This window comes from Erinaceus europaeus, chromosome X, assembly GCF_950295315.1.
Source record: "Erinaceus europaeus chromosome X, mEriEur2.1, whole genome shotgun sequence".
In the NCBI taxonomy this organism is placed as follows: Eukaryota; Metazoa; Chordata; class Mammalia; order Eulipotyphla; family Erinaceidae; genus Erinaceus; species Erinaceus europaeus.
The window spans coordinates 104,413,637-104,425,905 of record NC_080185.1 but is presented as its reverse complement, the minus strand read 5'-3'; the positions used below and the strand labels follow the sequence as shown (position 1 = coordinate 104,425,905).

General features: G+C 40.8%; 1 protein-coding gene across 7 annotated transcripts in view; it reads right to left on the bottom strand.

Annotated features, from left to right (window-relative positions):
• DMD (dystrophin) overlaps window positions 1–12,269 on the bottom strand; it is a 2,449,111-nt gene that overhangs the window by 1,295,580 nt on the left and 1,141,262 nt on the right. For all 7 annotated transcript variants that reach the window (XM_060182733.1, XM_060182732.1, XM_060182735.1 and 4 more), the window contains one exon: window positions 11,842–12,014. In XM_060182733.1, coding sequence (XP_060038716.1) covers window positions 11,842–12,014 — 173 coding nt within the window. The remainder of the gene's footprint in view (window positions 1–11,841; window positions 12,015–12,269) is intronic.

Genomic DNA, 12,269 nt, shown 5'->3' with positions numbered 1-12,269 from the left:
CAGGTCTATTTCAGGTATCTAATTCAAGTAGCCTGCTTTACTGGAAGCTATGTTTCAAACAGAATTTCCAAAAGTCCTAATTTTGAAATAGGGCTATTGTTTATTGATAATTGGTTTGCTTTAATAAGGTTTTGATATAGCCAATGTATGTAGAAACTAAATACCTCCTAACATCAACTGTGGGGGATTAGTCATTTGTGGTCTAAAAGGATGCCTCTGGTGGCAAATCTCCACAGAAATGGCATCAGAAGTCAAATCCTACACTCCATGTTGGGCTGCTGGGAGGAAACAAAAGCGACTCTGTTTGGCTCACAAACACACTCTCGGTGGTGTGCAAAGAATGACTGGCCAGCGAAACATATTCTGAGTAAGTGGGGATTAGCTTAGCTTTTACAAAGCCCAGGCAGAAATACAAGCACTAGACCAAAGCAGCATGGAGCAGAAGATAGTGAGCAGGATGGGATGAGACCTAAACCAAAACACACAAGAGGAAACAGATGTCTCAGGAAAGACACTGTGGTGGCTATAGTGTGTGCAGGGACCCTATAAAGACAGCAGTTTGGGGCTGGGGAGTGGCACCCAGTTAGGGCACACATGATATCATGTGCAAGGATCTGGGTTCAAGTCTCTGGTCCCCAATTACAGGCAGAAGGACTTGACGAGAGGTAAAGCAGTGCAGACAGCCTCTGTCTCTGTCTTTCTCTCTCTTACCTGACAATTTACTTCTGTCTCTCATAAAAAAAAAAAATTAAGAAGAAGAAAAATAGCTGGCGGGAGCAGTGGATTTGTTATGCAGGCCCCATGACCGAGCAATAACCTTGGTGGCAATAAGAAGAAAAGAAAAGAAAGGGGAGGGCAGGGGAGGGGAGGGGAGGGCAAAGTAAAAGCTAATGTAATGGCAGGCTATCAGAGGGCAGCTTTGCTTAATAACTTTCCAAATTTCCATCGGCACATATGACATTTTGGTGCTGTCGTATTATACTTTCCAAACATGTTTTATTAAGCACACCTCTTATATGGGGCACTGGACTGAGAAGCAGAAATGATGTGTGGTTTCCAACAAGCAGAAACAAAAATATCAGCTTACTCAGTGCAGTCAAATGGAGGGGAGAAGACAGTGAGCAAAACTCCTAAGTGGAAAAACGTTGAAGATCAGCAACACACATTTACTGATTTATCTAACTGACCATACATAGTGGGGAAGCACCAGTGGGCCCTGCCTTTTGTCACTTGGCAACAGTGCCAAGCAAGGAAGCTGGGAGCAAGTTCTGGATATTGCTGGTATGAAGTTCCCCAGCCCAGAAACACACTGAAATATTTCCATCATTTGGGTGAACTGGTGAGTATGTTTATGTCTGCATATAGAACGTCCTGATGTGGCTGTGTGGACAAAGGATGTATTCTTCTCATTACAGAGGTTAACTTAAAAAAATGACTGTTGTCAGATAAGTGACTTTTCTAAAGATCTTAATGTTGAGAATCCCAAAAAGAAGCCCTCCTCATGCACTGAGTTCTATCAACAAAAAAGTTTATTCTCTCTGGAATTTGACAAGTCATGTTACACAACGTTACTATGTGCTAGATGCCTGTGCTACCTCTCTGTTTACTTGTAAAACAATCATTCGGGAATGATATATTTTTAAATGGAAAAGATATCATAATGGTTATGGGAAAAGATCTTGTTTGTGCCAGAGAGGCTAATGTCCCAGGTTCAATCCTCAGCACCATCTAAGTCGACGCTGAATGGTGCTCTGGACTCTCTCCCTCCCATTCATTAAATTAAAGTATATTTTAATAATAAATTTATAAAATATTAAGAAAAATTTCCCCATACTCAAGGCATTCTTTTTACTTCTCACTTCTTTAGCACTACAAGTTCAAAGTTGAGAGGTAGAGTGGTGAAGTTGTGAATGGGTACCCTAGGTCTAAGGGAGGGGGTTAGGAAGGCCCAATCAGGCATGGGAATCTTTCCATTTCCTGGCGGCTAATTCTGAGCCTGCACCGCTAATCTTCCCTGAGCTGTCAGGGTCCTGTGTGTGCTTATCTTGTATCTTCCCCACTACGTATGGCATTGTGACAAACAGAAAAGGCTGCTAATGCTGCTAAAGCTGAATGTCTCATTTAGGAACAAACAATTCTGGAAAAGCTCCCAGATTATGCATCTGTCCCTCCAGCCTCCACTCTGGAGGATAAAATGGTATGGTGATGACAGGATTAGTGTATTCTTCTTTGCCACTGTGAGTAGTGTGGGGTTATTACCCTCACCTTGACATGAGAAGAAACATATTTCTTGAACGTCTCAGTAGAAAAATCACATCTGAGACAGCAAATGCTTAGGAGATACTTGCAGAATGAAATGTTCTTCCTCTTCAGTCTGAATGCAGAGATGATTAAAGCACTTGCTCTTCACATCAGATGTCTTTGCTTTCGAGTCCCGTTTTGTTGTGTAATTGTCTGTTTCCTTCGGGGGATCCAAAAAGTCTGTGAGAGCTTAAGGCTGTGGGCTTGGCACCAAGGAAACTACACAAAAGAGAAATCCCTGAGGGAGCAGCTTGCAGTTGTCCCACCCCTCACATCCTGGTGACACTTGGCACTGTGGTCCCAGGGCAATGGTAAATTTAGAAAAACCTGTGGAACAGTGCTGCCTGGACTCATCTCCAATTCTGTGCTGGTCAATTAGAAAGCTTTCAGACTGCATGGGAGACATTAAACAGCAAGGCAATGTAATATGCTTTTCCTAAACCTGCAATCCTTTTTGTTTGTTTGTTTGCTTAGGTTTGACATCAGTTGCTTATTTTATGTAAAAACAATATGTAGTCCGTCTTCTTTTTTGTTAGATGTGTTAATTTCATTCTTCTATAAATCACAAGTCTCCAGTTTCATAAATTGTCTTAAGGGACATATTTAAATGCAGCCACTACCAGGATCACAGAATAAAAGAAAAAAAAAAATCCTCAAAACCCAGAACCTACTCCTGGCCTTGTCAAACACTACTTCCTACGTGTAAAGATACTTCACCCTTCGTGAGCACCTCGTTGCCCATCTCTGAGTATTACATAAAAGGAGTCCTTCAGTGTGTATCCTTCTGTGCCTGGTTTTCCTTAAACAACATGGCTTCCCTCTTCCTCATTTTCTGAATTATTACTGGTGACACATGTTGATTCTCTAACTGCCCTCACAGTGTTATCACCATTTCTAAAGATAATTTTGCTCTAGGAACTCAGTGTTACAAGTACCATTATTCATGGACTCTTGTGCTTTCTACATGAGATCTAAATCCCAGAATCACCTTGAATGTAACTATTTATACGCATGAGTGAGCCATCTAGAAATCTCTGATTGAATGGGATTCCAAAGAGGGATACCAATTTTCAAAATATCATTTACTTGGTATCAGATCCGAAGTGTGCTGTTACGCAATGATGCCATCTTATGGCTACAAATCAGTCTGTACTCCAGGACATGTTTTTACTAGTAGTCTCTCGTTTGAACTGCACTATGCTCTTAGGGTTGGAGAGTAACTTCCTGAAAATGGAGCAAATTCTTAGACTTGGGGAACAGTAAAGATGACATTAGAAATCTAGTAAAGTTGTCGATAAAGAACATGTGTGAAAAGGACTTTTCAAAGTTAACCCAATTACCAAATAATGTGATGATAACATTAACTATCGATTGTCTTTTGGAACCCTAAGACAGCAGGAACCTCACATCTCCACTATAGAGCCTCTACTTCCCCCAGTCCTGGAACCCTTGGATAGGGCCCACTTTCCCGTATGCCTCTCCCAATCCATATCAAATAATATTGCATCTGCCGATCACAACCTAATCAGCACAACGATTGCCACCTCAACATGCTTCACTTCAGACTGTGTCCAGAGACTTCACGTGTGGAATGACAACCCTTCAGCTTCATTACTCGGGTGAGACCTTTCCTTTCATAGTATACTCTAATTCCATCTCAGGTGGTTCACTTTCTAACAAAGTCCCAAAAGCTAGATATACACCAGTTTCTGTGAGAGAGAGCATATGTTCACACGTATCCGTAAACTATTGCAAAATATATACCTGAAAGCAGAAATACACTAGAGTTTGCAGTGAGTACCCCCCTAACACTTCCTCTCCACTATTCCAAGCTTTGGGTCCATGAGTGCTCAACAATTTGTTTGGCTTCGTATGTTAACTCTCTTTTCAGTCACCAGGTTCCAGATGTCATCAGGATGCTGGCCAGGCTTCCCTAGACTGAAGAGCCCACCAATGTGTCCTGGAGCTCCGCTTCCCCAGAGACCCACCCTACTAGGGAAAGAGAGAGGCAGACTGGGAGTATGGACTGACCAGTCAACGCCCATGTTCAGCGGGGAAGCAATTACAGAAGCCAGACCTTCCACCTTCTGCAACCCACAATGACCCTGGGTGCATGCTCCCAGAGGGATAGAGAATGGGAAAGCTATCAGGGGAGGGGGTGGGATATGGAGATTGGGTGGTGGGAATTGTGTGGAATTGTACCCCTCCTACCCTATGGTTTTGTTAATTAATCCTTTCTTAAATAAATTTAAAAAAAGAACATGTGTGTTTCTCTACCACCAAGGAAATCCCTTGAAGGACTTCATTAGATTTCCTGAAAGTGTAATTTATAAGAAGAGTAACATGGGAGTTGGGCGGTAGCGCAGCATGGCACACGTGGCACAGAGTGGAAGGACCGGCGTAAGGATACTGGTTCGAGCCCCTGGCTCCCCACCTGCAGTGGAGTCGCTTCACAGGCTGTGAAGCAGGTCTGCAGGCGTCTGTCTTTCTCTCCCTCTCTCTGTCTTCCCCTCCTCTCTCCATTTCTCTCTCTATCATACAACGAAGACATCAATAACAACAATAATAACTACAACAATAAAAAGAGTAATTCATAAATACATAGATGAAATCAAAATTCAGAAGTGATGTTTCCATAAAGACAAATAATCTATATCACATATATGTACACATATATATATATATATACATATACATGTATATATAATAAAAGCCATATGAATAACAGAATCAAGGAATTACTTTTTCCTATTCATACACTGTATTTATGTGTAAAGGAACAACTCATTTTCATTTTAAATCAATTGAGTTCTTTTTTTCAACCAAACTAAGGTTTTAGGGGTATAAATGTTCACATACACAAAAGTTATGTCCTAGTCACCACAGCCTCTACCAAATTTTTATAACCCCATTCATGACCACCATGGTACTCAGAGTCTAAGAGACAGTCTGGCTACCACTGAAGAAAAAGTGATACTCTGATATACTATTGGTGGCAATGCAAACTGGTAAAGCCCCTATAGAAAACAGCACAGAAACTCCTTAAATACATAAGTGAACATACCACACACTCCAGAAACACTACCTCTAGGGATATAGCCAAAGGACATGGAAACACTAATCTGAAAGAATTTATGCATCACAATTTCTAATAGTCCAGATATGCAAGCAAACACATGCCCAATAACAGATGACTGGATAAAGAATATTTAGAACACATATTCAATAGAATGCTACAAGCAAAAAAAAAAAAAGATGATATTGCGCTGAATAATGACCTTTATAGTCAATATCACACTTTGGATTCCCACTCAAATATGATGAGGTTTAGAACCCTAATGGATCTCTCTTTGCACCATCAGCCGCCAAGTTGCAGATGCCACTACCATTATTCTATCCTGGCTTCTCTGGGCAGATGACCTCACTATGAGTCCTGGAACCTCACCTCTGCAGAGACTACCTGACTAGGAAAAGATAGAAACAAGCTCATGTTCATTGGATAAGCAGTTACAGAAGCCAAAATTCCCACCTTATGCACCTCCAAAATAATTTTGACCCAGGCTAAGAATGGGGGAAAAGTGATAGGGGAAGAGGATCAGAGGGCTCTAAACTTCAACTCCATCAGGAGCTAGACAGAAAATAGGAAAAAGTGAGGGACACTTAGATGTAGTATCAGGATTATGTGTAACTTGGAAAGGAAGAGAAGATGGGACCTTAAAAAAGGACAAATATATACAAATATAGACAGATAGTTGTAGAAATAATGGTTAACTTATATCTACAACCTTAGGATAACTGCTGTAGCTTATAAATGAGGGACTGGGGATTCAGAACTGTGGTGGTGGGAATGGTGTGAAATTATATTCCTGTTGACTTGTAATTTTGTAAATTAATATTAAATCACTAATTCATTAAAGGAAAATACAAATTATATTGTTATCATTTGGGACAGAATGCACTATTTAATTAATGTGAAATGGGAATATTGATTGAATGTCTCAAACTTTTTTAATGCACAGACCATAGGCTGAGTCTTTGATATGTTGACTCTCTTAAAAGCTTAGACCAAGGAGAACAGAAGCATCCCATGGCACAACTATATACAAATAGTATCAAAGGACATAAATTATGGTGATGATGTATATGATACAGAAAATCCTAACAAAGGGATTTTTCAAAGTTAACCCAATTGCCAAATAATGTGATTATAACAATAACTATCTACTGTCTTCTTAAACGCTAAGACAGCAGGAACCTCCCACTTCCTCTATAGAGCCTATATTGCCTCAGTCCTGGAACCTCTAGAGTGGGGCTCACTTTCCTACATGCTTCTCTCAATTCATACCAAATGATATCGCATCTGCTGATCCCAACCTAATCAACGCTGAGTACCACCTCTATATGCTTCACTTCAGACTGTGTCCAGAGACATCAAGCACAGAATGTCAACCCTTCACCCTCATTACTCTTGTGAGGCTTTTCCTTTCATAGGATTCTCTAATTACATTCCAGGTGGTTCACTTCCTAACAAAGTCCCAAAACCTAGATATAGACCAGATTACGTGAGATAGGGCATATGTTCACATGCATCCATAAATTAGGGAAAAATATATACCTGAAAGCAAAAGTACATGATAGTTTACAGTGAGTCAGTATGAAGTTCATAATCAAATAGTGTTAACTTAGACTCAGATATGCTCCTCACCTATTTCCTATTACACTTCCCTCACTCACTCCCAAGTTGTCCTTATCAAAGCAAGGACTGCAAAGGCTCAATAAGGGCAAGAGACTGGCATACTTTAACGATGACTCTTTAGTCATTATCAGGCCACCTCATGAGCTGTGGCCCTATTCATGGAGTCCTGAGATTCCCAAAGAGACATGATGGGCTTAGACCTCGAATAAATCCCTCTCTATATTGTTACCAATCATTTATATCAGGAACATCAAAACAGACCCCTTTTTGGGCCCCCATAGGACCTTTCCCCCTACTTGGATCAACAACAGTAGAGAATGTTCCATCCTCTGAAGGGAGGCTGGACAACATACTCTATGCTACATCTGAGGGAGATGGGTCGTGACACTGTGGCAGCTTGGTATGCTCCTACTGATGACCACAGAATGTGAGGTCGGATCTATAGGGATGCAGAGGTCACATAGGCTCCTAAGCTGAATATGGGCCCCAGAACAGAACAGATCAAATCAATGGGATTACAATCAACACTATTTATACACCTTTTCCATATTTGGAAGTTACTCTCTTCCCTGATCCAGCTTTCTGGTCCTTTATCCAGCCATGAGATCATCTCCCCAGACAATAACTTGGATCCACTTGCGTATCAGATTTCAAGCTCAGGGGAAGAAAAACTATAAGACACAGGCCCTTTGGAATATAACTAAAATATACCTACTAGCTATCTACAGAACGGAGACACCCTCAACTCTTCAGCGGTTGTTATCCCCTTTATCTTTACCAATCTGCCCTGAGTTGGCATTCTATATGTTGCGGTCAGGTATTTAAGCCAGTTTTTTTTTTTTTTTTTTTTTTTTTTTTACCAGTTGCGGAAGACCCATATCATACAGTCTGTGGGCTATAACATTCTCTGGATATATCTTCTAAATATGTAACATTACTTTCCCAGGGAATTCAGCATTTTTCTATCATTAGTACATCATCCTCATTAAAACATAATTGATAGCTAGTAGGCATATTTTTATTAGTTAACTACAAAATGGAGGACCCCGAACTCTTCATCTGCTCTATTCCAGCCTTTAGGTTCATGATTGTTCAACAATTTGTTTGGCTTTGTATGTTAATTCTCTTTTCAGCCACCAGGTTCCAGATGCTACCATAATGCCAATCAGACTTCTCTGGACAGACAGCCCAACCAATATGTCCTGGAGCTCACATTTCCCCAGAACCCCACCCCACTAGGGAAAGAGAGAGGCAGGCCGGGAATATGGATCAACCAGTCAACACCCATGTTCAGCAGGGAAGCAATTACAGAATCCAGACCTTCCATCTTCTGCATCCCAAAATGACTTAGGGTTCATACTCCCAGAGGGTTAAAGAATAGGTAAACTATCAGGGGAGGGGATGGGATAAGGAGATCTGATGGTGGGAAGTATGTGGAGTTGTATCCTAGTTTTGTCAGTGTTTCCTTTTTTTAAATAAAACAAATGAGGCATGATGAAATCACAAAGGTGCTTTCTACTTCAAAAATCCTATTTAACTACTTATTTTTAATAACTTCAGTTATTTTTCAGTGAATATTCACAACTCTTACCTTTCCACTATAGGCAGGAACTGCCCCCACACTCTTGGCACCAGGCATGCAATGGTCAATAAAAAGTGAGTGAACCTATCATAAGTGGCATGCTTGTATGACATTAGACTTGTTTGACTCCTGGTGTTCATCATGAAAAGAACATGGCCATTGACATTTTCTTTATCTTAAGTCCAATTCAGCAGTAACACATCTCAAATGAGATACATCAAGAAAAAGGACCAGTACAAGAGTTAAGTAACCAAACTATAAGGAGAGAAGCCCCAGGTAGCAGGAGACCTTGAGAAAGGTACCCACCCCACCCTTCATGTGGTATGTTTTATGCTGAGGCTAAACTTTCCCAGACACAGCTGTGCAGGAAGAGATAAGAATAACTGTAACAGTAACTAAGGCAACCAGACCCCCAGCAATGGGTACAAGCCCCACCCCTTAACCTCGCAGCCTTTGCTTCTGTAATGCAGCTTTCTGTTCTCAGCCTGCACCCCCTTTATAAGCTTGTACTGCCCCTGTTTTGGGGACGCACAGAATTCTTTAGTGCACAGTCTCTTTGAGCTCTTTCTGTGGCCTGTTAACATTAATAAAGTTCCTCCTTGTTGACTCTTACTGGTTATCTCTGATTCTGGAGCCTGCTATAGTCTTAGAGAGATTTCATAATATCCAAAGATTTTTAACAGTATTAACTTCCCTTTCAGAAAATAACAAAAAAAGGAATGGTTCAACTATTGGTGTATGTAATAATTTTCCCAGTAATCTCTTAACACAAATTAGTGACATAAAAATAAATAATAGTTTAGGTCCTCTTTTGCAAAGGCAGTTGCAAACAGTCCAGTGCAATGGAAGCCATGGTGCACTGAGCTCAAGACAGAAGCTTCCAATTCCAGTTCATCTCACAGCTTGTTGCTGAGGGTGTTCTGGATGCCTAGCCTGGTGTAAAGCTTCCTTACTGGTTTCTGTCCACTTTATATTTTGTTCTAAATCAATTCCACTGATTCCATTAGAACAGACTTCTTTTTTTAATTTCTTTTTTATTTAAGAAAGGATAAATTAACACAACCATAGGGTAGGAGGGGTACAACTAATATGACCTCAATTCTACCTAAAGTGACCAGAGCCATGTTCAACTAATTGTTCCCTTAGAATCTTGAATGCTCCGCAGGGATTGCTCCACTCCTGATTCATGATGCCCCTATTTCATTCCTAGTGATCTTGTCCTCCCCCTATAGCACAACTCAAATACAGCATCCTTTATTTTACTGGCTGTTAGTATCTATTTTCTTCAGGAACATCAAGTTATTCAAAGCAGGGGAAGGATTTAATTCATCTCGCTTTGCTGCTCATGAAAGCGTGGGGATACATAATAATGAAATAACAAGGCAGAAAGACCATCAGAGTCACAAAACATCACTTTTATATCACCATCACCAAGCTTAATTAAGCCATTATCATGTATAATCTGTCCACAAATCCCTGAACATGCACTGTAGCAGCTAATCTTCATAACAACCCTATGAATTAGAAAATATTCCTACTCCATCTTGTAGATGAGGGAATTGTGATGCATAAAATGTAATTTGCTCAAGAACACATAGGTAGTCAAAAGTAAAGTGAAGTCTCCCAAACGACTGAAGCTCCAGAGTATGTGGTCTTTAGCACCGAAGTAGACTAGTCTGACAGTGCCGGCAAAATTAACAGCTTCTGAGCACACCCCTCCATGAATTATGTTACACGTTAAGCTTTACCACCACCTCCTCCTCCTCCTCCTCCTCCTCCTCCTCCCCCTCCCCCTCCCCCTCCCCCTCCCCCTCCTCCTCCTCCTCCTCTTCTTCTTCTTCTTCTTCTTCTTCTTCTTCTCTCTCTCTCTCTCTCTCTCTCTCTCTCTCTTTCTTCCTTTGTCACAACTCATCTCTGGTTTATGGTGGTGCTGGGGTTTGAACCTGGCAGCATGAAAATCTTCTCCATAACCATTATACTTTATGTCCAGCTTCCTAATAACAAATTATCCCAGACTAAAGCTTATACCCTGTATGTGGAATGACATGGTGCTTCTGGTTCACTGAAAGACCATGGTTTAAAAGGAAATACCCTGTTGACCTTATGAGAAGAAAATTCCAAGGCCACTGACCAAAAATGACATCAGTAAACAAAACAGAATCATCCAACAACAGAAAGACAGAACTCTACTTCAGTGCAAGAGCAGTATGTGCCTACAGAACAGGGATCTCAGTTCTGGAAGAAAACTCACTTGGTAGAGCACACATTTTGCTACCTAGGACCTGGCTTTGAGGCCCCAACCAGCACATGAGACCATGCCATAAGAACTCCTACACAGGGGGGCTGGGTGGTAGTGCACCGGGTTAAGTGCACATAGTACAAAGTGCAAGGACCAGCGCAAAGATCCCAGTTCAAGTTCCCAGCTTCCCACCTGCAGGGGGGGGGGGGGTTGTTTCACAAGTGGTGAATCTAGTCTACAAGTGTCTTATCTTTTCCCCGCTCTGTCATCCCCTCCTCCCTCAATTTCTCTCTGTCCTATCCAGCATAACAATTACAGCAACCACAACAATGGGAAAAAAATGTCCACCAGGAGCAGTGGATTCATAGTGCAGGCAATTAGCTCCAGCAATAACACTGGAAGGAGTAATAACATTAATCTACATATCAAAACACTACGAATACAGATGACACAAATTTGACCAAATATAAATATTTTATAATTTTATAGTGCATAATCACTTGCATCATGTCAATAAAGTGACCAAACCTGTTTTCAAATGTAATTTTATTTTATTTTGGTTATAATGAAGGCTTTGTTGCTATTCTTCTTAGCCATCACTAGAAAAACTTTAAGCGACAGAGAGAGAGAGAGAAAGAGAGACAGAGAGAGAGAATGAACACTCCCACATCACCAAAGCTTCCTCCAATGCATTGAGTTCCAGGCTTGACCCTAGGTCCACGACAAGACTAAGTGGTGCACTAGCCAAGTAAGCTATTTAGTCAACCCTACCTGAAATTTTAGAGATCACAATGCTCCAATACAAGGCCAGTTTAAGAGAAAAATATTTCCAGATTTCAGCTTAGAGATCTGAGCTGTTCATTTAGTTGTCAAACCACTTGTTTTTTTTTTTCACTGTGAAACATCTTCCCTTTCCACCTTACCACTTTCCTATCCAATAGAGAACACTGAAATGACTTCTAGAGTATCCTGTAAAAAGTGAACAGGTTTACTCATTCAGTGTTAAAGAGAAGTGTTACCTACCCTTGTCGGTCCTTATACTTTTTGTTGACTTTATCCCATTGGAAGCCAAGTCGAGCAAGAGCTTCTTGTAGTTTTGGCCTTTCTGCAGACGTAGCACTCTGAAATGCTGCTGGCTTCTTACTGTGAATCACATCAATCCGACCTGAGAGGTGTTGCAGGTTGTCTTTTATATTCTGCAATATAGAAAAATTTTAAATGATCAGAACTGAATCACTAGTTTATGGAAAAAGAAAAAATTACATAAAACCCAGAATTTGGGCATTCATGGAATTCTGAGTTCCTAACAACAACAACAACAACAACCTCCCCTCCTGCAAATTCTGAAGTCCAGTTGCACCCAAATTCAATAGGATAACCACAGTCCCCACCCTAATGCATTTTATCATCCCCTCTACATGGAAAATATATTCCTTTGGATTTTGCTACTG